Consider the following 27020-nt stretch of genomic DNA (forward strand, 5'->3'; position numbering starts at 1 on the left):
CTCACATCCATAATTCTCCAAGCCAGGCTTCAGCAATATGTGAACCGTGAACTCCCAGATGTTCAAGCAGGTTTTAGAAAAGGCAGAGGCACCAGAGATCAAATTGTCAACATCCGCTGGATCATGGAGAAAGCAAGAGAGTTCCAGAAAAACATCTATTTCTGCTTCATTGACTATGCCAAAGCCTTTGACTGTGTTGATCACAATAAACTGTGGAACATTCTGAAAGAGATGGGAATCCCAGACCACCTGACCTGCCTCTTGAGAAACCTGTATGCAGGTCAGGAAGGAACAGTCAGAACTGGACATGGAACAACAGCCTGGTTCCAAATAGGAAAAGGTGTACGTCAAGGTTGTATATTGTCACCTTGCTTATTTAACTTATATGCAGAGTACATCATGAGGAACACTGGGCTGGAAGAAGCACAAGCTGGAATCAAGATTGCTGGGAGAAATATCAATAACCTCAGATATGCAGATGACACTACCCTTATGGCAGAAAGTGAAGAGGAACTCAAAAGCCTCCTGATGAAAGTGAAAGAGGAGAGTGAAAAGGTTGGCTTGAAGCTCAACATTCAGAAAACAAAGATCATGGCATCTGGTCCCATCACTTCATGGGAAATAGATGGAAAAACAGTGGAAACAGTGTCAGACTTTACTTTTTTGGGCTCCAAAATCACTGCAGATGCTGCTTGCAGCCATGAGATTAAAAGACGCTTGCTCCTTGGAAGGAAAGTTATGACCAACCTTGATAGTATATTAAAAAGCAGAGATATTACTTTGCCAACCAAGGTCCGTCTAGTCAAGGCAATGGTTTTTCCCGTGGTCATGTATGGTGATTTTGATACAAATGACTTATTGTCCTCCAGAAAAGTTGCACAATTTGACTTTGTATTGGTCATTTACAAGCACACTCATCTCCCCAAACTTTGCCCATGCTGGGTATTTTTCTGTTCGAGTGATGAAACGTTCTCTCTTTTTGCATTTTTTAAGTATTGGTGAAATGTGATTTTTTTTTTTTCTTCCATGAAGGGCATTGGCAATTTTGCTTTTCTCTCTGTGTATGTATTGCTGGTACTAACTGGGACTTTTTCAACTGCAAATAAAGAAAGTCACACTTGCTTAATCAAAATGAGAATTTGTGGACTCAAAATTGAGATGTCCGGGGTGCGGGGGAAGTCAGGGTCAGAACTAAGACCTAGAAAATGCCATGTTGAAACAGGGCTTTCTCTCTTCATTTCAGCCTTCTTCTGGGTTACTTCAACCTTAGGTTTCATGAGATGGTCCCCAGCAACTCCAGGCTTATATCCTTAAAATTCCAAATCCAGGAGAAAGAGGAATGTTTCTTCCTGGTTACTCCAGAATAAGTCATGGGGTTCGCTCTGATTAACTTGGGTCACATGTCTACCTTTGATCCAATCACTGTAGAGCAATAGATGGACTACTGTTGATTGGATGGGCATAGGTCACAGGACCACTTCTGGTCACTCTCAGCCAGTCCTACTGGAACCACAGGGAGCATGGATGACCCTAGAAAATCCAGGGGCTGTTACCAGAGCAGGAACAGAGGCTGGTGAAGCCCAAAGGACAGCTCTCTTCAATAATGCCTGGACATTCACTTTGCCAGTTTTATTTATTGGATGCTTATTCAATACATTTCATAGGATTCCAAAGAATTCTGTATAATAGGACAATAACTTTGTCATATGTATTTCAATTTTTTTTTTGTTTATTTGCTGTCAACTTCAATTTTTTTTTCTACAAGTATGTTTTAAATCTTTATGGAGTCAAGTCAATTAACTTTTCCTTTATGGTTTTAGCATTAGGCTTAGAAAAGCTTTCCCCACCCTGAGATTTTATATTTGCCCATATTTTCTCTTAATGTTTTTATCTTTTCAATTTGTCCTTGATACTATTTTGTCTATTTGGAATTTATGTCAGTACAATATGTGAAGCCTATTTCCCACACATGTTTAGTCTCTGCCAACAAAATTTACTGAATAATCTATTATTTTCCCCATGGATTGGAAATGCCTTTAATTTTCACACACTGAGTTACTTTATGTATTAATATGTGCTTCAATTTTTGTCCTTTGGATTAATCTCCATTGATCTTTCCTGTAAGGCCTAATTTAAAAAATAAATACACTTATAACTAGCAATTATTTTACAACTGCAACATAAATTAAGATCTTTATAAGGAACTTTTTAAAGTGGGAGTGCAAACAGAATGGTTAGGCGTGGTTCACATCTGTTATGTGTTCACATCTGTTACTTCTTCAAATAGGAGAAAACAGAAGTTCATTTTCTTTCACTTACTCTCTCACTCCCTCTTCTACCTCCCGCTTTCTATTGGTGAATGTCTGACCTTTGCAGATGTCCCACAGGTTTTTATAAGCCAGGAGGGAACGAACCCAAGAAGCAGAGGCTGCTACTCCAAAGGCCCAACATAGTGTTTCAAAAAGTCGAATCAAAACCCATCTTCCTGGTCACACACTCTCACATCCTCTGTAAAAATAAAATACAGGTCATTCTGAGAGCTGAATTAATTCCCACCAAGGCAGGTTAGGGTAGCTTTGGTTTCGGTTTCAGAAAATAAGACTTGATTCCAGTCTGTTGGTTGACTCTGTTTTCAGTCCTGTTTTCTCTTCTTCCTAGACTATCCGCAGCCAGACAGAACTGTTGCAATAGGGATTCCCTGTAATAAACAGAACTTCTGAAAGCTCTCCATGAAGTGTTGGAAGACCGATGACATGACCTGTGAGTCTAATAAAGCTAATGATGCACAAAAGATGAGCTGGGCCTGAGTTCCTCTGTAGGGAACTGGGAAACCAGAAAAGCAGAAGGGTTGGCCGTAGGTGCTGACACTGAGCCGCTGTGACATGCAGGCAAGGTGCTCAGCAGTCTGTTGAACAAATGAGTGATGTACGGACGTGCAGAAAGTCCATGATGACTATTTGTAAGCCAGCACTCTGAGGAAGCTGAAACTGAGTAAGTACGTGCTACCATCTGGTCGCAAGGGGCAAGCCACACAGATGCGAAACGAGAAGCAGAAATATCATGAAAAAGAATCAGAGAGATTGGACAGCCCCTGAAATATCCTCAGCCTCGGGTGGTTTCTGAACACCTCCCTTCTGAGAGCATCTTCTCTGAGCTCTGCGTTGAGCAAGGCACAGGGGGCATGGTGGTGGTGGAGAAAACAGGGCATTTGTGTTTTGAGCAAACAGGGCATTTCCAAAGTCAATCTATACCACAAGCATCCTTGCAGTAAGATCCTCTTTCCCAGAGGCCCCTGGAGGGGGAGAAGCTGCCCAAAGAACTTAGTAATCAGATGATGTCACCCATCCCTGGACACCTGCTGCATGAGTTTGGTCCTTTACATATTTATTTCTTTTAAGTGCAGGGAAGAGACTTATACAGTTACTTTCAGAAAGAGGGCATGGATCATAAATGTACCCAACAAAGAGGTGAGAGTCAATGCACATCAACCCTTTAGTTATGTGGACTTAGTATGCAGTCTGCGAAGTCACTGATTACAAGGACCAGGTAGAAAACTCTAAGAGCAAACTGGACCATGTGTTGGGGGAAAGGGGTAGCAAATCAGGCTGCTTTCCCTTATTCTATTTTTTATTTTCCCATTTTAAAAATTATTATTACTTTAATTGGAGCACAATTGCTTTACAATGTTGTATTCGTTTCTGCTTGACACCAGCATGAATCTATTTATTTATTTGGCTGTGCTGGGTCTTCGCTGCAGTGTGCAGGCTCTTTAGTTGTGGCATCCAGACTCTTAGTTGCAGAATGCGGGGACCTACTTCCCTGAGCAGGGATAGAACACAGGCACCCTGCTTGGGAGCACAGAGTCTTAGCCACCGAATCACCAGGGAAATCCCAGTTTTCCCATGCTCTGATCAAATCAAAACAGGTGGTTTTGGGTCATACTAAGAAGGAAGCTGATTGCTGAAGAATTGATGCTTTTGAACTGTGGTGCTGGAGAAGACTCTTGAGAGTCCCTTGGACTGCAAGGAGATCCAACCAGTCCATTCTAGAGGAGATCAATCCTGGGTGTTCACTGGAAGGACTGATGCTAAAGCTGAAACTCCAATACTTTGGCCACCTCATGCAAAGAGTTGACTCACTGGAAAAGACGCTGATGCTGGGAGAGATTGGGGGTGGGAGGAGACAGGGACAACAGAGAATGAGATGGCTGGATGGCATCACTGACTCGATGGACATGAGTTTGAGTGAACTCCAGGAGTTGGTGATGGACAGGGAGGCCTGGCGTGCTGTGATTCATGGGGTCGCAAAGAGTCGGACACGACTGAGCGACTGAACTGAACTGAACATAAAGTCCAGCACAGTGGCTTAAACAACGTCAGATTTACTATCTTTTGTTTCCTTTGTTATGTGACATCTCCCTGACTCATCACTGTGCCATCCACAAGCTGGCTTCATCTTACCCTGATTTGTCACATGATTGTGACACAGCCATCCCCGGCAACTAGGTCTACGGGCATTCTCATTCACACCCTGCCTGTCTGGAACAGTGTATTTCTCTTGCTGTCATTGAGCAAGAGCCCTTTCCTTTAGCCTGACGGGGCCCATCTATGTCACTTGTCTTCTCCTGGGCCCTGGTGGAAATTCACATCCTGAATGGCTATAGTCTGGGTTTCTGAAAGCTGTGAAGAAGCATCAGAAGGACTTCCCTGGTGGCCCAGTGGTTACGACTCTGTGCTCCTAATGCAGGCAGCACTGGTTCGATCCCTGGTCGGGGAACTCAGATCCCACATGCCACACAGTGAAGACAAAAAATAAGTAATAAAAAATAAAAACTAAATTAGAAAAGGAAGAAGCATCAGAGATATAGCACTGGTATGGACCAGTCAGATCCAGAAACAAAGACGAAGTTAGTTTCTCCTGAACTACATGGGTAGTTGAAGGAGAGCAGGGTGGGGTCAGGATTGTTTGGAAGGAGAAAGAGGGTGTGGACATTGGTAACAAGTAATCAACCATGCCTGTTGCACATTCATATACAGCAGTAGAACTTCCGGTAGCTGTGGAGTGATCTCGACTGTGCTGTGCCCAACAGCAGCCACCCGTCACCTGGGGCCACTGCTCACCTGAGATGTGGCTGGTGTGATTGAGAAACAGAATTTTTCATTTTATTCAATTTGAACTAATTTCTGTTGGACAGCGGTCAGTGTAGATATGGGGAATAATTTCTCGACTATGAAAAAAAAAAAGACAACGGAGAGTTGGGATGACATGTGTGAGCTAGACAGTGTGTGCTCCATCTAAAGGTTGGGTGGTTACCTGGAGTTGCAGATGGTGGCCATGGGAGAATGCAGGCATGTTTTCATTTTCTCATGCTGCCTAACAAATCTCCGCATAACTTAGTGGTTTAAAGTAACTGCTATTTAGGGACCTCCCTGGTGGTCCAGACTTCCCTCATAGCTGTTTTGGTAAAGAATCCGCCTTCAATGCAGGAGACCTCGGTTTGATTCCTGGATTGGGAAGATCCCCTGGAGAAGGGAAAGGCTACCCACTCCAGTATTCTGGCCTGGAGAATTCCGTGGACTGTATAGAGTTGGACACAACTGAGCGACTTTCACTTTCACTTTCTGGTGGTCCAGTGGTTAAGACATCCATGTTGGGGACTGCTGGTTCAATCCCTGGCTGGGGAATTAAGATCTCCCGTGCCACACAGACAAAAGATTAAAAAAGTAAGTAATAACAACTATTCAGTCTGTTCACAACTCTGTGATCTGGGTGGAGGGTCGCTGGGGCAGTTTTTCCCGTTGTTCTTGCTCGTGGTTACTCATGCCTCTTCTTTCAGCGGGAAGGCCTGCTGGAGGGCTGGGGTGCTGGACCCCTTCTCCATGGAGTTGCAGAATCTCTCCCAACACACGGTCTCTCCAGCAAGGTAGCTTGGTCCAGGACTCCCAAGGCACAGAAGTGGAAGCTGCCAGAACTTCGCAAGGTTTACCCTGAGACCTAGCTCAGGGACACTTCTGCAACAGTTCCTTCACCAAGGGCAGGTCACAGACAGCCCTCTGGCACTGTGGCCTGCAAAGAATATGTAAAGACACAAATACCGGCATTGTAGTTCAAGTAGGGGGGTTGGGGGAATACCAGCATTGTAGCTCAAGTAGGGGGTTGGGGGAGTGGTCACTCATGTCACAGGCAGCGACAAGTCCCAAAGTTGTCAGGGCTTCCATCTGTTTTTTCAAGAGCAGCAGGGCATCTAACTTTACATGTGAAACCTCCCAGTGTTTAGCTGTTGGCTCATTTTTTGGGGAAATGGCTGTACTGAAATGCAATTCACATACCATCTGGTTCATTCATTTAACATGTACAATTCAATGGTTTTTAGTATATTTACAGAGTTGTGCAACTATCATCATGATTTCAGAACATTTCACTACCACAAAACGAAATGCACAGGCTTTAGCAGTCACCCCTCAATCTTTCCATTCCCCCAGCACCTGGGTATCACACACTAGCTTAAGTTCTGTCCCTATAGACTTGCCTATTTTGGACATTTCACAGAAACTGAATCTTGCATTATGTGGTTTTTGACTCACTTCTTTTAAACACCACAATCAAAGGAAAACATTTCTGCCCACTGAATATATTTTGCAGCCTCTGGGTACAGAGATTGGAGTGCACAGAAGGTCTCCCGAGGGCCAGGTACAAGTGCTCACCAGTCCTAGGTGCACATCCCGAGTTCTGTAACTGCCTTCCTCTCCCTGCCCCACCCCCACCCCACTGTCCCCATTTTTGCCTGGCTTTCTCCTTCTTAAATGAGACAATCTAATTGGGTTAGTTTGCTGTCATTCAAAATGGCACATCTGCTTTGGGCAGAGCTCCAAAATTTTAAGTCACCATGTGATTCCACTTGAAGAGCTTTATTTTCATTCCATGTTTAATGCTAATAGTATTCTGTGCTTTGTCTGAGTGCATCATGCTGTCAGTCTTTAAAGAAGAGACTCATAGTTTTTGACTTATCTACCAGCTGGAGTGTGGAAGAAGCACTGGACTAGGAAATAGTTTTGTAGTCTTTTACTCAAGTCTAAATTCTAATGCCTACCAGATGTAGGATTCAGGACAGGAATCTTGAGGGGGTTGCTTTTTCCACTAGCAAAATTTGTATACTAATATATGCTCCAGAACACCACAAGAGTCTCAAAAAGAAAAAATAGGTGAACATAACAAGTTCTTCCAATACCATTTACAATTTAACAAATAGTCATTCGTTTATTCATTTAATCCCACACATATCTATCACTGGCAGGTACTGTCGTAGATTCTAGGAATACAGTAGCAGAGAAAGCAAAATCTCAGCACTCTGAGCTTTAAGGACAGCTACTAAACATCTTCACAAAGCACATAAACATAAATTTTAATGGGTGGTATGTAAGAAAATTGTATCCCGTGTTCTAATGACATATAAAAGGGGGATCTGTTCAAATCTGGGAAGATCAGGAAAGGGACATTGGAGCTGACAGCTTATAATGATTAGCACTAACGGATATGGTGGGAAAAGTCCTATGTTGGCATTCAGTTATCTCTCATTAAATATTTATTCAATATTTATCTACTGCCCGCTGTGTGCCAGCACCTTGCTCTGCTACAGTCAAGATGTCAGACATTTTGAAAAATAAAAGTTAACACATGCTGCTTCAAGCCTTTTAGGAAGGACTACTTACCCAGATGACCTACCAGCAAGCCCACAACTTAGGTAATTGCTCCATCCTAGTGTTCTCGCCTGGAGAGTCCCAGGGACAGGGGAGCCTGATGGGCTGCCGTCTATGGGGTCACAGAGTCGGACACGACTGAAGTGACTTAGCAGCAGCAGCAGAAGCAGCTGGAGTTATTGGAGAAGGAAGTGGCAACTCACTCCAGTGTTCTTGCCTGGAGAATCCCAGGGACGGGGAGCCTGGTGGGGTGCGGTCTATAGGGTCTCAGAGAGTCGGACACGACTGAAGCGACTTAGCAGCAGCAGCAGCTGGAGTTAAGGATGGAGGAAGAAGAGGATGTGGTCTCACTCGAACTGAATCATTATAGCCCTGTTTCCCAGTTTCCGAAGCATGCTGAGGACTGTTTCTGCAAGACACTCTTCAGTCCCACCACTGGTGCAGCGTCCCACGCGGCGCCCATGGCACTGTGGCAGTGTCTCTCACAGGTGCCCGGCGGTGGGGTGGGGAGGAGGGAGCGGGGGTGAAGCCCGGTGAGGAAAAAGACACACAGGAACCCTGCCGCCATAGAGTTCATAATTGTGGGGACCACGTACAAGCTGCGGACAAAGGAATAAGCATAAAAACGCGGCGGAGAGTATGTGGAAACTGAAAGAGGGTAATGGGATGGGCGTGGAATCCACTTTAGATGGTCAAGAAATGTTTACAAGGAGTCACCACTCCAGTTGAGGGCTGAAGGAAAACAGAACGCCAGCCGTGTGACAAGGAAATCGGCTCTGAGCTCGTTCTCAGGCAGCGGCTCTCAGTGCCTACTACTTTGCACTCAGGGTTCATTTGGGAACATCTGGAGACAGCTTTGATGGTCACAACTGGGCAACAGAGTGGAATGGGCATTTAGTGCAGACTAGAGGCCAGGGATGCCATTACTTATCCTACAACGCACAGGACAAACCGCCAAAAGAACTACCTGCTCCCAGTCAACAGAGCAGAGACAAGACAGACAACATTCCAGGGCCAGGAAGCCGGGGCGGGTGCAGCGGCCAGCCTGAGTACACTAGCCTGGAGGGCAAGGGAAGGCTGAGATCAGTGCAAGAAATCTGGGAACCTCCGAGCGCGAGACTCTGATTTTTACTTTTTAAACCCTCGGTATAGCCACGCCCCCGCCCTCCCGCACTACAGCTGGCGGAAGCCGGGCCACCTCTCGTGCAGACTTCCGGGGAGCGACCGGAAGTCCAGGCGGCCTTCGCGGCGGGCTCGCCCTATGGGGACGCTCGTGGGGCGGGCCCGAGAGGCTGGCGACAAGTCTCGCGAGAAGGGCGGCGGCGACGGCGGCGGCAGAGCCGGGCAGAGCGGCCCGGCGGGCGGCGCGCGAGTGGGCGCATGGAGGGCGCTGGCGACGAGCGGGCGCCGCTGCTGGGCGCGCGGCGGACGGCGTTCGCGGGCCGGCGCGCGGCGTGCGCGGCCGTGCTGCTGACGGAGCTGCTGGAGCGCGCCGCCTTCTACGGCGTCACGGCCAACCTGGTGCTGTTCCTCAACGGCACGGCGTTCGGCTGGGAGGGGGCGGAGGCCAGCCAGGCGCTGCTGCTCTTCATGGGCCTCACCTACTTGGTGTCGCCGTTCGGGGGCTGGCTCGCCGATGCGCGGCTCGGCCGGGCGCGCGCCATCCTGCTCAGCCTGGCGCTCTACCTGCTCGGCATGCTGGCCTTCCCGCTGCTGGCCGCACCCGCCACACGCTCGGCGCTCTGCGGGGCCCCCGGCCCTACGAACGTCCGCAATTGCTCGGCGCCGCCGTGTACCGACGCACCCGCTCGCTACTGCGCGCCCGCGGTGCTGTCCGCGCTCGCGCTAGTGGGCCTGGGCGTGGGCGCGGTCAAGGCCAACATCACGCCCTTTGGCGCAGACCAGGTGAGGGGTCCGCAGGTGCGAGGCGAGGGGGCGGGATTGGCCGCCGACCCGGTAACCCAGGTTACCACCCGGGCTGCCTGCGGTGGGCGTTGGCGAGCGGAGCTGCAAACTCGGGGGACCTCCTTCCAACCGAGGGGCCTTTGGAGTTGAGGCCTGGGGGCGGGGACAGAGGCGTTTCTGTGCTGGACATCCACAAGTGCAAAGGCCCTGGGGCCAGAAGAGAGGGCTGCTCTGGTTGTCATAACAGCTACAGTAGTTGTCGTGTTGCAACACTGAACAGATCAGTACACGCATTGTGTACAACACCTACGACACGTACACGTATTGTACGCCTTAAACTTACAGAAGGTTGTCGACAAGTATGTCTCAAACAGAAAAGAAATGGGAACAGAGGTGGCAGGTCCGGGCTTCGTGACGTGATGCTTTGTGAAGAGTTTGAGGTCTGTTTTGAATACAGTAGGAAGCCTTTTATGGGTTTTGAGCCGAGGGTAATGTGATCTGATTTACGTTTCAAAAATATTCAATCTCTGTAGGGCTGGGGCCTGGCAGCTGTGGCCTGCCAGCCAAATCTGGTCTACTTCCTGTTTTTGGAGCGCCCGCAACTTAAAAATGATTCTTAGGTGTTTTTTTTTTTTTTCCCTTTGAAAAAAAGAATGTGTGTGTGTGAGACAAAACTGACAGGAAACTCAGATTTTAGCCTCCGTAAATAAAGTTTTATTGGACCACAGACCTGCACCTACCTGGTCACCTATCATTTATGCTGGGACTGCTTTCACAATAGGATAGCAGAATCAAGTAGTTGTGACAAAACTGAATGTTACTTAAAATGTAAGCTGTTTACACCCTGCCCTCTCACAGAAAATGTTTGCAGTCTGGTATAGAGCCTCATGGAGAAGGCAGTGGCACCCCATTCCAGTACTCTTGCCTGGAAAATCCCATGGACCGAGGAGCCTGGTGGGCTGCAGTCCATGGGTTGCTAAGAGTCAGACACAACTGAGCAACTTCACTTTCACTTTTCACTTTCATGCATTGGAGAAGGAAATGGCAACCCACTCCAGTGTTCTTGCCTAGAGAATCCCAGGGACGGGGGAGCCTGGTGGGCTCTTGGCTATGGCGTCGCACAGAGTCAGACACAACTGAAGCGATTTAGCAGCAGCAGCAGGATAGAGCCTCAGTTGTATGGAAAGTGCTGACACCAGGCAGATCAGGTAGGAGTCTGTTGCATTGGCCAGGTGAGAAATTAGAGATTTGCACTAGGACGTGGGCAATGGACAAGGAATGAAGTGGTGGATTTAGGATGTTACGAAGGTGGTGGTTGTTGGTTAGTGGCTAAGTCGTGTGTGACTCTTTTGCGACCCTCCATGGGCTGTAGCCCGCCTGGCTTCCTCTGTCCATGCGATTCTCCAGGCAAGAATACTGGGGTGGGTAGCCATTCCCTTCTCCAGGAAATCTTCCCGACCCAGGGGTTGAACCCAGGTCTCCTGCATTGCATGCAGAGAGGGCACCAGAATTGCTGGCTGATCTCATGCAACAGAGAAGGCAGCTCCTAGGTTTATGGGCCAAGTAGCCATGTGATTGCCCGCATTTACAGAGGGCCTGCTGTGCATCAGGCCCTGTGCTGAGTACTTTGCCAGTTCATAGGACGCCTCTGCTGTTACTGTGCCCATTTTGCAGATGAAACAATGAAGAGTCGAGAGGTTAAATCATTTGCCCAGAGTTACAGAGCTAGTACGTGACTGAGCCAGGATGCAAGTTCTTGCATCCTGTGAATCTGAACATTAATCACACCTGTGAAAGGCTATTATGGTACAGCAGTTCCTTATAATGATGCTGGAGATAATTGTTGCCTAATGTCCTGAATTCTTAACCGCCTTCCTCTGCACCGTGGAATGTGCTTTACATACCTGAACTCCTTGGAATCTCTTATGAATCCGAAACCTATTTTTAAAATGAGGAAATGGAGGTGCAAAAAGATGTACTTCTTTTGTTTCGTAGGTAGTGAGTGGTCACCGCGGTTTAGGCGCAGGTTTGATTTCTTAACGTATACTTTAGCTGAGACGGGCCTTCTGTGATGGTTCTGCCGACTTCCAGGGCCCAGGACTGGGACTTCTTCATCTTGTGTTTTTGGTTTTTTTAAAGGTTTATTTTATCTATTTAGCCTTTTTTGGCTGTGTTGGGTCTTCACTGCTGCGTTCACGCTTCCTCTAGTTGCAGGGATTGGGGGCTGTCCTCTTCGTTGTCCGCAGGCTTCTCATTGTGGTGGCTTCTCTTGCCGTGGAGCACAGGCTTAGGGCACGCTGGTAGTTGTAATGCTCAGGCTTCAGTAGCTGCCTTAGCAGATTGATAACCACTGGGCCACCAGGGAAGCTGCTCCATCTCTAAAGGCCAGGCCATAGGACTCAGTGCATGCTGAATGTGCAGGTTATGCCCCACTGTTCCGAGTGCTCTTCCTACGCTGTCTTATATAAAACGCCGCAACAATTTGTATCCATAATTATCCCTGTTTTACAGTAAACAGAGGCTTAGCAGGTTTGACCAGCCCTGGTCCACTGCAAGTGAGTGGGGAAGCTGGGTTTGAACCCAGAAAGTCTGAGTTAAAATTGACTGCTCTCCAGTAGATAATAGACAAGTGATCAGTACTCCTGAAAAGAATGAGTGGTCCCATAGAAGTTCTCTAGAAGGCATGACAGAATTTGCACTCTTTTGACATGTAATTAAATGTGGACTTTAAAAAGAAATGTGCTGTCCTGCAAGAGAATTGACCCAGTCTCTTCTAACATAACACTGTCCTCCTGGTGAACAGATTCAGGGGTATCAGATTTGACCACCATACACAGCATGTGCTTTGTGATTGTAAGCCACCTTCTTCTAAAAGTCATTTATCAGGATGACTGGGATAACTTGATTACAGACCACATAGTAGATAAAGTTGCATTGATGTTTATTTTCTTAGATGATGGTTTGTGGTCTTGTCGAAGAACAGCCTTATTTTTAGGAGATTCATGATGAAATCTTTGGGGTGAAATATGATGCTGCAACTTAATAGTTCAGCCAAAAGAGTATTCTGTATATGTACAGAAAAAGAACTGAGGATGTAGCTGAAAGCTATAGGTGTGTATGGTTTACTGTTCCAACTTTTCTGTACCTTTAAAAATTTTTTAGTGTTAAGAAGACTCTGCCTCCCAAGCAGGAGACCCAGGTTTGAACCCTGGGTTGGGAAGATTCCCTGGAGAAGGAAATAGCACCCCACTCCAATATTCTTTCTGGGAAATCCCGTGGACAGAGGAACCTGGTGGGCTACGGTCTATGGGTTCGCAAGAGTCAGATACAACTTAGCAGCTAAACAGCAGCAGCAGCAAGGAGATGGCCATCAACTGATGGTTAGACATATGTGGGATATGCTTCAACAGTAAAAAAAAGATGAAGTACTTGCTTCAGTGTGGATGAACCTTGAAACCATCATGCCAGTGAAAGATGCAAGGCACCAAACACCACATATCACAGGATTCCATTTATATGAAATGTCCAGAATAGACAGATCCATAAAGACTTAAGAGATGAGTGGTTGCCGGGGAGTCGAGAAACGGGGGAGGGGAAGTCACTGTGAACAGAACCGGGTTTCTTGCTGGTGTGATGAGAAGGTAGAATTGGAAAGCTGTGGTGGTTGGACATCTGCGAAGAGTTAAAAACACTGTGTGGTACATTTCAAAAGGGTGAATTTTATAGTGTGAGAATTGTATCTCAGTGGAAACGAAAATGTTAGTACGCTACAGCTGGAGTGCTTGTTCTGTGCCAGGTGCTGGCTGGTCTTTGAAGGGGATTTTAGAACTCTCCCCTCCCTCCCTCGCAGGTGCAGGGAGGTATGACCAGGAGCCTGCCCTCTGGGCATGAGGCCTGTAATCTGTTCTTCAGGAGGAGCTTGTTTGGCATCTCTTGGCCTGTCTGAGTTTGTATTTTTAAGGATTTTTTTTTTTTAAATCTTGGCTGTGCCCTGCAGCTTGCTGGATCTCGGTTCTCTTACTAGAGATTGAACCCGGGTCACTGCACACTGCCGAATCCTCACCACTAGACCACCAGGGAGCTCCCAGAAACTTTTTTGGTTAATTGAAATAAGATTGATTTACAATGTTGTGTTAGTTTCAGGTATACAGCAAAGTGATTTGTATCGGGGACCAGCCTCGATATGGCCCAGGGTATCCTCGGGATGAACGGCGTCAGAGAGAGAGAGAGAGACAGGGGCTGATGATTCCTTGGTTTACGCAGGAAACCAATAAAACCCCAGCACGGGGTTTGCTCTGTTTACGTAGGCCGCAGGCGCCCTCTCGAATCACTGGAGGTACCCCACCAGGGCACCCCCTCGAGTCGGTCTTAGAAGCCCAGGCAGATAAGTAAACTCACAGAGGGCCCAGCGCTCCAAGGATCTCAACCAGAAAAAGGAGAATAGAGAAAAGGATGGAAAAAGAGAAAGAACGACACGGGGAGACCAAGCTTCAGTGAGCAAGGCCCAAAACTTTATTTTCCAGTGCTGCTTTTATACCCTAAGTTGTGCACATAAAAAATAGAGAAAGAGAGGTATAGAGTCACGCCAAAATCACGCGGGGTCAGCAGTCTTGACCCTTAATCAGGATCAGGGCTCATTTTTGTATGTCTCGTGATATACAAAAGTTTTGGGTGGTTTACATCATCTTCTGGCCAGGTGGCCTGCTAACAGTTTATGGCCCTCTCTCCTAACAAAGGTTAGTTAGCTAGAAAAAGTCTTATATTCTTTTAAGATGATTTTCCTAAAGTCAGGTGCTATACACATGACAAGGTTACATTCCTATAAGGCACAGGTGTAGTGAGCTACAAGAAAGGAATTTATTAACTTAAGATCTGATGTGGTTAAATCAAAGGCTACTACTTATATTCTCTATATGTGATTAATATATTTCCAAGGATACAATAGATAGAGGAAACTTTGCAGCAAGCATTGATTCAACAATGAAATCTTTTTTAGTACTATTGTATTGATTTTAACTTCTTCAACAGATTTCTGTATTTTAGAATATTAGGCTTTCTGTCCTTGCATGGCTGGGAGGCTATAAACAGTCACACTCATAGTTGTAAGAGCCCGGACAAACTTGTCATGCAAGTTAGAAAGCTATCAGAGGGGCTTGGATTGGAACACTCCTATTAAGCCGAGGAGAACTTTTAAACTACAGCTCTGAATTAATGTTTTCAGAGAAAGGTGGTTGGGGGGAAGCCCCCGTAAATATTAGAGGACTTGGTAAGAGGCATAAGATAGTAAAGCAGTCAGACTCCGGTTTTCTTTGGGGTAGATGCTCAGGTAAGTCCAGGGGGTTCCTTGAGTCCTGATTAGCCTTTGCCCGTCAGGCCTCTTCCCCAATTGACCTTTGCCACGGGTAGGATTTCCCTCACTGGCTCCCGGCAGATTTGGTTATACATTTATACATATCCTTTTCCTGTTTCTTTGCCACTATAGTCTATTGAAAGGCATAGAATATAGTTCCCTGTGCTATACAGTAGGACTTTGTTGTTTATCTGTCGTGTATAGTAGTGTGTATCTGTTATTCCCAAGTTCCTAATTTATGCCACCCCCAACTTTTCCCTGTGGTAGCCATAAGATTGTTTTCTATATGTCTGTGAGTCAGTTTCTGTTTTATAAATAAATTCATTTATCTGCATATAAGTGATATCACGTAGTATTTGTCTTTCTCTGCCTGACTGACTTCACTTAGTGTGATAATTTCAGGTCCGTCAATGTAGCTGCACATGGTATTATTTCATTCTTTTCTGTGGCTGAGTGGTACGCAGAAGGTACCTTTTAGGCTTCTCTATCACTCACGCCTTTGTGACACAGGGCTTCTAGGAAACAGTCTGAGGGAGAGATGAATGGGGTCAGGCTGTGCAGCTCTGAGAAGGAGACCTTGGCTGGCTTTGGAATGAAAACTTATACCACAGGGTCCAAGGGCGATGCTGATGTGAATTCTGTCAGCCCCACCTTTCCCCCAGTGCTTAACCTTTGTCAGAGGTCACAATCATTCTTAATGGATGATGGATCCTGTATTTGAAATAGCAGACTGAAAGAACTTACTTTACAACAAGAGCAAAGATACATTTCATCTAGAGGAAAGAAAAGTTGCACTCATGTGTGTTTAAAGGAGTTTTTCCAAATCAGCCTACTGTTTGACTCACTGCACAGGATCCTGTTCTCCTGCTGCTCTTTGAGTTGCAGCAGGGGTGTCTTTTGACCAGTCACATGATGGTCTTGTTTGCCCTTGATCTGGTGGGGCGGGAGGCGAGGGTGCAGATGGTGATGTAACGTGACCCACATGAAGGGAGGGTGTCAGTCCAGGGCACGGAGGCATGTGATCTGTGGTTTACAAGGGCAGCTTCCCATTTGTTCCAGAAAATTACGGGTATGTGGTTATTTAGGGCTTTAGTAACAGGCTTAGGTTTTTAAAGTAATTTGGGTGCATTACACTTAGAAGTTCAAATAAGTTGATTGCCAAGTTCACTGGGATGTGTGCACCGCCTCTGTAGACAGTGGGAAGGGTCCTGGGATATTTCAGTTAATACATAGGTTGTCTGTGTTAATTTTCGATTTTCTGTTTCCTGGCCCTCTTCCCTTTTAAGTTTGTCCCCCACCCTAATTACTTGTTTTCTTATCTTTAGTTACATTTTCTCTGTAGCCATTGGCCTGCTTACAATTTTTTCTTCCCGCTGGTTGGTTCCCAGGAGATCACGAATATTTGAGTCCGTTTTAGTGACATTTGAACGCATTATGGGGACCTCCTTGGTACTCCAGTGGTTAGGACTCACCTCTACTGCAGGGGCATGGGTTCAACCCCTGGTTAGGGAACTAAGATTCCAGAAGTCACATGGCACAGCCTAAATAAAACAAATGCATTGTGTCCTCAGGGGGAGCTGGCTTTCTTGGAAACATAAGACATCCTCCATACAAACCATTTATTCACTCATTAGTCTTGCCATCATCTATTCTTGGATCTCTGTTCATTTCCGACGTGGAAGGGAGTCAAGTTTAAGCTCCTCCTGATAACGTGAGGTGTGTTTAAAAACTCATATTTTCAGTTTTAGACGGTGATTACCAGATAATTACTTCACGCATATTGCTTGTTACCATGTTCTCGCTGTTTAATCATTAAGTTGTATCCGACTCTTTTGCGACCCCATAGCATATTTAATCATTTTGGATTAAAATTTTTGGAGGGGCACGTGATTCTGATTTTGTATTTACACCTGTACTTTGATCTTAAAAAACAGAAGTTAAAGTGTCATATCACATAATATGGCTGCTTAAAAGGTGGTTTTTGTGCATCATTAACTGGTTTTTTAGGCCCCCAGTGAGAACCTCCTTTCTTACTTAGAATACTCTGTGGATCAGAATTCAGATCTGTTACTGGACCAGAAATTGTTCAACCTTTTCATAACCTGTAATGTAAGGACGAGACAACAGAGGTTCCCAAGACAGCAACATCCGGCAGTCTTTGTACACAGTCCAGCATCAGCCTTTAAACCAGGAGGTTTGTTTAAACATTTTATGAGATGGAACTGGCTGGAAATGACTGGCTCAAGCACATTCTCGGGGTGTCACGTAGATGCGAAAAGACATCTCAGGGAGGGATGTTACGGGGTGCCCATGCCCACGCAGACTGTCTTGTCCGCATCAGGACAGGCCCCCACTGGGTAGGTCTCGAGGAAAGTGCTTATGTAACCTGGTACTTCTGTCTATGTTCAGGATGTCGGTGATCTTTGAACCTTTCAGGAATCCTGTCCTTATCAGAACTTCTCTTGATTCCCTGAGAGGCTTCCTGGTCTGAAAACAGCACGTGTGTTTAGTTGCACTCTCTAATTTTCACCTGTTTCCAGATGTATCAAGGCTTGGAGCTATATGGCTTTGAGTAGAAGTCCTCTGGAAAGTTGTTTAAAACACAGACTCCTGGGCCCCAACCCCAGAGATGATGAGTGACTGGTCCTGGATAATAATAGTTTCTGTGAATCTGTATTTTTAAGGCGCATTCCAGGCATTCCCAAAGCACATGGTCCCTGGGAGCTACTTTGAGAAATGCTCTGCTGGATATAAGTATGTTTAAGAAATCTGTAGTAATTGAAAGTATAAAGCACATTTTTTGTCAAGGGACCCTGGAGCTTATCTGTAAACACCATTTGATTGTGCTGCTGTTTTTCCCTTTATTTTTTTTTGGCCGTGGCTTGTGGGTTCTTAGTTCCCCAAACAGGAATTGAACCTGGGGCCCAGAAGTGAAAGCACCAGGTCCTAACCACGGGTCTGCCAGGGAATTACCATGTGCTGCATTTCTTAAAGACTATGGTGCAACAGTAACTGATAGAAAGCTGTATTAATTTATCACACTGTTTTATTTATGTGTATAAAGTGGGTTTCCCATGTAACGCTAACGGTAAAGAATCTTCTGCCAGTGCAGGAGATGCAGGAGACCTGGGTTCGATTCCTAGGTTGGGAAGATCCCCTAGGGGAGGAAATGGCAACCCACTCCAGTGTTCTTGTCTGGAGAATCCCTTGGACAAGGGAACCTGGCAGGCTACAGTTGGTGGGGTCACAAAGAATCGGACACGACTGAGCACACGCGCGCGCGCACACACACACACACACACATAAAACAATGTATATAAAAACATAATATATGCTTTTCATCCTTGAAGGTGATCACACGGGTTTAAGTCTTTTTCTTCCCTGTTATTGTAGGTTAAAGATCGGGGTCCAGAAGCCACGCGAAGATTTTTTAATTGGTTTTACTGGAGCATTAACCTGGGAGCAATCGTCTCGCTGGGGGGCATTGCCTACATCCAGCAGAACATGAGCTTTGTCACCGGCTACGCCGTCCCCGCTGTCTGCATCGGTGTTGCTTTCCTGGTCTTCCTGTGCGGCCAGACCTTCTTCATCACCAAGCCGCCCGACGGCAGCGCCTTCACCGACATGTTCAGGATACTGGTGTATTCCTGCCGCCCCCAGAAGCGCATCAGGGAGCACACTCCTAGCGGGTGAGCGGCTTTATTCTCACCACAGACTGTTCCACGTGACTTATTAACCACTCTAAAATAAAGTGCTCGCTTTTGTCTGTCCCGTGCTCACTGTTGGAGGTGTGGGGTCATGGGGCTGGAGTTGAGATGTCTCACGGCAGCGCCAGGAGTGTGAGGTGAGATGTGCCATCTCCATCTTAAAGATGAGCCAGTGGCCTCCCTCCTTCCCCGGCTTGCGCTTTTTCATTTCTAACCTGCGCTTTGACCCTCCTCACACTGCTGATGTAGACGGAGGCCCCCGACTGCTTAGTTGTGTGAAGAGGATAAAGACAGGCTTGCCGAGCGCATCAGTATTAAACTTGATACATTTCTCTTTGTTTTAAAAGGCCTTGACAGTTCCTTGGCTCAGAAACCCAGCAGTTGCTTAGTTTGTAGGTGTAGGTGCCTGTTATGCTCCTTAAGCAGTAAGCCGCTGCCTCCCACTTCAGGGCCAGCAGCTGAGAAGGTCAGCATGGGCTGTCCTCCAGTGGTCACATCAGCTGTGAGAAGGACAGGAGAGCAGAATTAAGATGCAGGTAGGGTAAGTCCATCGTCCCGTTAACACGGGACTTCCCAGGTGGAGCACTGTCTGCCCACGAGGTTTTAAAACCAAAAGTCCCGGGTCCCAGGGAGTCCCGGGCAAGCTCTGGTGGAAGGTCGGTTACCCTAGTTGCAGAGTAATGAAGAAAAGTCCAGAACTTAGCTCGCAGAAAGACCTCAGAAAATTTTGGTGTTACTTATTGATGTGTAAATTACGTATAATGACTTCCCTTTTACCTGTACTATTCTGGGAATTATGACAGATTTATTCTGTCACATAACCACAGTCAGAACGTAGAATATGTCCATCACCCCAGAAAAGTCTTCAGGACCGTGTGGAGTTGAGCCTCTCGGAGTATTTTGATCAAGACGGGCATTGAGATGGGTGCTCAGTCCCTGAGTCGGAGTGACTGCTCGGCCCTGGGGAGCCTCCTGCCCCTCCACGAGAAGGGCCCCCATTGAAAGAACGTTCTGCAGACTGAGCTGCATCTGTCTGCCTCCTCTCCCTGTATCCTGTTTACGTCCTTGGAGCCGTCACAGATGTCTCATGTTCCTCCCACGTGGTAGATCTGAAGCTGTACCAAAACAGCTTCCACAGCCCTGCCCCTTCGCTCCAGGCTAAACGCCTCTGGCTGCTTTAGCTGTCCCCAGGTGGGACTCCACAGACTCCTAAGTGCGTTCAGTGTCACATTCAAACTCACAGTTCAGAGCAGCTGACGGTGGGACCACACTGAAGAAATTTTAACGATGGAAGCCCCGCTGCCTCTGCAGCCGGCAGTAGTGCTTTATTGGGGCCTCATTTTAATTCAGCAAAAGCGTGGTTTCAGATCCCAGATGTTTAGCCTGTAGATTAAATACCCACTAGCAAAATGTTTCAGTGTCTCTCTGGGTGATACCTGGCACACCTGTGCAGGAGGACACTTGCTTTGTGGACATGTGGGTTTTGATGCACAAATGGCATAGTAAAGACTTCTGGGACTTGGGAATCTGTTTTCCTTTCACGCTGGTTTTTGAAGCCTTCTTGGCACAATTCAAAGAGGACCCGCTTGCAGAGAAGTTGATGATCTGGCAGATTCTGTACTCTCTTTATGCACGGGTTGGGGCTGTCTGATCTCGGGCAGGTCAGTGACGTTGCAGGGCCTTCTCTTCCTTCTTGGGCAGTTGGAGAGGTCCCCTCTCATAGGATCGTTGTGAGGCCTAGTAAGCTGAGTAAGTCAGTGGTAACTAATTGATGAGGCTGCTTTTGCAGAATGTCTGCTCTAGAAGCGAGAGAAGCACGGTTTGCCCAGCGGTCCTTATCTGTGGGGCTGATTTCACCTGGCCCAGTCCCAGTTTCTTTCTGCTCTAGGTGGCCTCTGTTTTTTTTTTTGGGGGGGGTGTCTCTGTTTTGAAGATGTTTTAATGCTGTTTTAGACATGAAATCCATGCCTGTCAGTTCAGTTCATCGGTGAGTGGAAACAGTGCTCCACCCTTTGTGAAAGATCCTTAACCTCTGTGAGTTAAGGATCTGAGAGCGGACAGCCCCACCTCCCGCCCCGCCTCCCGGGAGAAGGTGTCCAGCTGCACTCACAGCCTCAGCCGGGGCTCTCGGGGAGCACTTGTCTGTGTGCCTTGTCGTTTGTCACTTGTGGCTCCATGTTGGACCCTTGCATGTTATAGAGTAATAACACTAACAGTGTGTGTGATCTGGGCAAAGTTTTAGATGTGTAGTGACTTAAAGTAATTTTTAAAATACTTTAATGATATGAAAACGTAAGCATTACAGCCAGCAACCTGTGTGCCTGACTCTGTGTACACAGTGAACTGAATTTGCTGTTTGACATTTGAATGTATTTAGAGAAGCATCGGTGGTATGGTGTAGTAATCACTGATAGAATCTATATTAGGTTTATAGGGACTTTACGTCTTTGGCCAAAAAAAAAAGGAGAAGGTATGAGTTTTTTCAAATGAAAGTATGAATAATAATATGTTTGGAATTTAGTGTTTTCACATTGTGTGTTTTTCTAAATATTTTTCCCCACCGGACTCAGCTCCATAAGGACAGGAGACGTATCTGTTTTTAATTTATGTGTGTATCTTCAGTACCCAGTTAGAAACAATGAGGCGTGTAGTAGCTGCTCAGTAAATATCTGTTGAATTTACTTTTTCTGACCAGAACTTGGTTTAAATTTTATAGTTTTCAGTTTTCCCTGCTCAGAAAGTTCAGATTTAAAATGTCAATGTTAAAAGACAAAAATTATTCACAGTAGTTGGTGACTCAGTCAAATGGGATAGGAGTTTATAAACTAGAAAGCTGACAGCTACCATTTATATCCAAGTCCCTGAATTGCAAGCATTCTTAATGGTAGTTTATTTCTGGTTTTAGAGAAGGGTATGCAATTAAAACTTTTTTTTTTTCTTTTCTATTTTACCACAAAGGGCCTTAGAGCGTGTTTCTCCGTTAAGAGTGTTTTGGGTTGGGAAAGGTCTTGGAGTTACCTGAGACCTCGGACCTGTGCATGTTATAAATAGTGTAGTAAGGCAGGCCAGGGTGAGCGAGTGGACAGGGCTGCCAGCACCAGAGCCAGGACCGGAAGGCCTCCTGGTAGCAGAGCCAGCCGAGAGCTCTGGACTGTGACCAGCGGGCCCGAGCATGGAGGGGAGGCCCGAGGGCGGGAGCAGAGGGACCGGTGGCCCTACAGTGACCGGGACCTCAGTGTCTACAGCCAGGACTGCCTGGGGTCAGATCCCGGCCCCGTTCTCTGCGTGTGTTGTCCTGGGCACATTTCTTACCCTCTCTGTGCCCTGACTTCCTCCTCCTCGCGTTGAGGGGAGGGGGTGCTAGTATGAGTGTCCTGGTGCCTGATAGGGTGGTGATCAGGGCTCACCATCGGGCATTCAGTGTCATCTGCCCCGGGTGACACCGTCAGGTTATCACCAGGAGCATCACCCCCTCCCCCTCTCGGCTCTTCCTTAAGTGAAGAGCTGATGTCTTCTCTGCTGTAGCAGAGCCCGCCCTCCCAGTCACACCAGTGTGACTGCAATACAATAAACCAGTTCGGTTTTGTAACAGTTTAGTGTTGGTCATCGGGTCTTGACATTTGACAAATAGCCTAATTTAAGGTCCAAACAATTCAGGAAAGTCGCCTTTTCAAATGCTCACCCAGTAATGTAGCTGATGTAGGTGTCATCAGCTTCAGATGAAGCTGCAGGCTTCCTCCTCACCGCAGGACCAGTGGCCAGTGTGACAAAGCTGGGGCTGAGGTCGGCCACCTTCCAGACAGCGCTGGGTGATCTACCGTGACGGCGGCCAGCGTTGCACTGTGGCTAGAAAGTGCTTCCACCTGCCATTTCCGGACGTTTCCCCGTGTTGAGGAGTAATCTGGGTGGCCACATTGAGTGGGGGATGATTCGTAGGTAACGGAAGGGGGTTTGAGCAGATTCAGTGCAGCAAGCTCATTTCCTATCCCCAAACCTAATTTGTTACCAAATAACTGATTTCTGGGGGTGGAAGAAAACTAATTCCTTCATTTTATTTCCCAAAGTGAAGGCATTGGAGTCTTTCAGCAATCTTCTAAACACAGTCTGTTTGATTCATGTAAGATGTCTCGAGGAGGGCCATTCCTGGAAGATAAAGTGGAAGATGTGAAAGCTCTTGTCAAGATTGTCCCCGTTTTCTTGGCTTTGATACCTTACTGGACAGTGTATTTTCAAGTGAGTTTTATATTCAGGTCTCATTTCCTGTCTTCCCTCCACTGTGAACACTGCCCCAGCACGCAAGTGCCTGGGTTCCCTGCTTTCTTTGCCATAAGTCACCAGGATCTTTGAATCTTGATGTTAGTTATGGACTCATTTTTGTGGACTTAAATGTTTTGAAAACCTTTTTAAAAATGAAGCTAAGATTGGGCATACCTCTGTTTTTCCAGGCCCCACCTTTTAATTTCTCACTGGGGTAGTCATTACTTCTTTTTCAAAGTTCATCTCCAGACGACTTTTATGGTGGCCAAGAGATTGACCTGCCTGTTTTCCAACCTGCCCTTTGCGAGTCTCATCACAGAATAGTCTGGGGGGGGCGGCTCGCTGCAGGTCTGTGACAGCCGTGTGCATGTAATGACACTGCTTTTCACACCCAGATGCAGACGACGTATGTTTTACAGAGTCTTCATTTGAAGATTCCAGAAATTTCCAGTATTACAACCAATCCTCATACGGTGAGAACCATTGAAATGATGTGAAAATTGTCATTGGGGGTTTACGTGACAAATGAATTTTTTCTGCCAGTCACAGATACTTTGTAAATGATATAAGTAGCTTGAACTAAACATGTTCCTATTGAAATGGAATTTTTACTCACTTCTGAAACTGTCTTTCTGTTGGTTATGTCCTTAACTAGATTAAATTGACTTTGTGGTGGTTATTTAGTCACTAAACCGTGTCCGTCTCTTGCAACCCCATGGACTGTAGCTTGCCAGGCTCTTTCTATGCAAGAATATGGGAGTGGGTTGCAGTTTCCTTCTCCAGGGGATCATCTTGATCCAGGGGTAGAACCCGCGTTTCCTACTTGGCGGGCAGGTTCTTTACCACTGAGCCACCTGGCAAACCCATACTAAGTTGCTACTGTCAATTGAACATGAATATTTGACCTGATTCTTCTTCCCCCCAGAAAGCAAAGAAAACCCAAATCACATCCCTTTAGAAATGAAAGCCTTTCTTCAGATCCAGTGTCTTGAGACAGGCTATATTCCTAGGAGGTCATACTTGTACAAATGAACTATTTTTGAAGTAAGCTTTTCCCATTTTGATGTTGTCAAGCAAGCAACTGCTGACACTGCAGAAAAATAAGCCCGTGTCTTTTACATCTTCAAATTCTAGTTTCCGGCAGCCTGGCTGACCATGTTCGATGCTGTGCTCATCCTCCTGTTAATTCCCCTGAAAGATAAACTAGTCGATCCCATCTTGAAACGAAACGGCCTGCTCCCATCATCCTTGAAAAGGATCGCCGTGGGGATGTTCTTCGTGATGTGCTCAGCCTTTGCTGCAGGTGAGAAGCCGGCTCCGTTTCTGCTCCCACCTGCTTCCTTTTGTGGGTGATTTGGAATATGGTAATCACTCATATGTTCTTCAGGAAGCGTGTGTACTTCAAAGAACATATAAGGATTATTTTATTAAACTGGAGTGGTGTTCATTTTTTGTTATATGAAGTTTAAGATGTTTTCTCTAAGGATTTGCTCTTTTACGTTTTTAAAAATATTTATTTTGTTTATTTGGCTGTGGAAGCTTTTTGGTTGTGGTGTGTGAACTCTTAGTTCCAGCATGGGGTTCTAGTTCCCTGACTAGGGATCAAACCCAGGCCTCCTATATTGGGAACCTAGAGTCTTAGCCACCTGACCACCAGCGAGTCTTTATTTTTTTTTCCTTGAAGAGTTGTAACAAGTGAAATGCTCTGGAAGATGACTTTTGGATTGAATCAAGGGAGACTTATTGTCTTCTACTGATTTAGATTTTAGACCACTTGTAATTGCTAGATAGAGGAAATTTTATAAATTAAAGGTGTTAAATAATCCTCTGACCTGTGATTCTTAATGTCAGGTCCATTAATCAGTGTCATATGCCCTGAACCCTTTGCGCTTTTATGTAAAATTTCATGTGCGTTTTTCTGGAGAGAAAGTTCTGTTATTTTTTTAAAATCAAATACAGGTTTGGAACCAGCCTCCATCCCCCAGAAAAAAAAGAAGTCGGTTAAGAACTAATGCCCAGGTAGTCTGACATCTATTGGGCACTCCATTCTGAGTTCATAATTCTTAGATTCTGAAGTATAAGCTGAATTATCTTGTGCCGATAAGGCTGAAGTGTTTCTGACTTTCTTACCTTGCTTTGGCACTCTTCCTTCATTAATATTTGAAAATTATTGAACCATAAAATAGCTTAGTTATGTAACAAGACAAGAAAAGCTGATATTCCTGAGTCACGTATATATCATCTCCGTTATGAGGAATTTAACGTTAAGCGCTGCTGAAATGGAATTTAATATTCTCTGACAAGGCTCCACCACAGCCTCCATCATCTGTCGCCCAGGTGAGCATACTGATACAGTACTTAACAGATTTACGGAAAGGAGTCTCTAGGCTTAAGAAATCTATATTCCAGACGCTGGGACATCGTAGGGGACAATTACATTTCTTTCTTGATGAAGTAGGTGATTCAGGGGAGGTCGTCTCTGGATGAAGTTCCTGCCGAGTGCTAGCCATGTGATCTGTTTCCCTTCCAGTTCTGTGCCCGTGGGCAGATAAGCCTGAGCAAACAAGAGCTGGGTCACAGCAGGGCTCTGGTGAAGGCTTCTGGACGCAGAATTGGCAATGGGCAGGGCGCCCTAGAGCAGAATGGTTGTGCTGACGGGGCAGGGTGGGGGTTCCTGAGCACTTACCGTGAGCCCAGCTTCAGCCTCAGCACCTCTTCTCTTCCTGGATGGGAGAGCCCCCTCTGTACCCCAGCCAGCCAGTCGTACCCCATGGAAAGGTATCCTTGTCAGCTGCCAGTGGGAAAGGTGAGATTGCCAGTTGCCTAGGCATCATCTAGCAGACTCTGGGTTTGGTTCCTTTAATACACCATCTTCTCTTTCCATTTCATTTATGGCTGAATAGCTTCTTAGGGTGCCCTGAGAACCCTGGGGTCATCCCGGTGGTTTCTGTGCCTGTTTATGTAGGAAATGATGGCAGACAGGAGCCTGTTGAGCGGGTCCAGTTGGGCGGGCGGCGCTGCCATTTCTTTCTTCCTTTTTTCCTTCTTTCTTTCTGATCTTTAGCTGTGGCATGTGGGATCTAGTTCCCCAACCAGGGGTTGAACCAGGGCCCCCTGTGTTAGGAGTGCAGAGTCTCAACCACTGGACCACAAGGAGTCCCAGTGCTGCCTTTTAAAAGCACAAGCAGTGCCAGCAGTTCCTTCTTGCTCAGCAGGGTTGGGCTGCCGTCCGGTGGCCGCGGGCGCCTGTGGGGAGGCAGGTGCTCTGTACCTGTGTGACCACGGCCGCTCTGAATGCCAGCATCCAAATCACTTGCTTAGACATGGAAAGCGCCTCCAGTGCTGATGGTCTTAAAGAGGCTTTCTTTGCTGAGTGACCAGATATTAGGAAGGAACTAACCATCGCTGATTCACAGAGTTTAAATGTCTTATAACTTGGACTTAGGCACAATTTATTAAATTTAATGTAAGCGGTGACTGGTGTTTCATGCCGTTTCATTTCCAGCTCTAGTGAATATTATTTAACTGGTACATTAATGAGCTTTGAATGGAAACCAGAAATCCTAACAGCAGATCAACATTTTAATAGAAAAGAGATGATTTTGCCTTTTAACTTGCTACATTTATCCATAATAAATCAGAATCTTCTGTTTAGTACCATCCCTGCTGGAAACAATTCTTTCTTTTAAGTTTCTCAGGTGAAGATCAGGCACAGCCAACGGGTTTTCTCCCATTCTGCTTGAGGAAAAAAGAAGTGTGCTTTCCCTGTCAAAATTGCATGTGTTCTTAACTTACTAACATAAGAGATGCCCACTGGAGAAAAGGGAGCCTTAGAAACATGAAGAAGGAACTAAAGATCAGCTGTGATTTACCCAGAGGTGCTCCCTGCTGCCATGGTGCACGTCTGTCTAACTTTGTGTATCTTTGTGTGCATACACATGTGCGTTTTGTGTTTCTGCAGAAATGAAATCCTGTTGTGTACAGTGATTGGCGCCTGAGTTAGAAACAAAACCTAAGAGACCCTTAGGGTATGAGGAAACACTTGTTAATGGACGGCAGGTAAAAAAGAATCCACCAAGTACAGATGAGCCACCCTCCCCCGCT

General features: G+C 46.3%; 1 protein-coding gene across 2 annotated transcripts in view; it reads left to right on the forward strand.

The window, feature by feature from the left end:
- The first annotated feature begins 9007 nt into the window (after positions 1-9007).
- The window catches only part of SLC15A4 (solute carrier family 15 member 4), a 30247-nt gene continuing 12234 nt past the window's right edge, over positions 9008-27020 (forward strand). For both annotated transcript variants that reach the window (XM_055404665.2, XM_088828098.1), the window contains exons 1-5: positions 9008-9602; positions 18346-18641; positions 22724-22892; positions 23312-23389; positions 24051-24219. In XM_055404665.2, the coding sequence (XP_055260640.1) occupies positions 9078-9602; positions 18346-18641; positions 22724-22892; positions 23312-23389; positions 24051-24219 (1237 nt within the window). In that variant the 5' untranslated portion in view covers positions 9008-9077. The remainder of the gene's footprint in view (positions 9603-18345; positions 18642-22723; positions 22893-23311; positions 23390-24050; positions 24220-27020) is intronic.

This window comes from Moschus berezovskii, chromosome 19 (genome assembly GCF_049115385.1).
Source record: "Moschus berezovskii isolate FMDL1 chromosome 19, NW_MosBer_1.0, whole genome shotgun sequence".
NCBI classification, from domain to species: Eukaryota; Metazoa; Chordata; class Mammalia; order Artiodactyla; family Moschidae; genus Moschus; species Moschus berezovskii.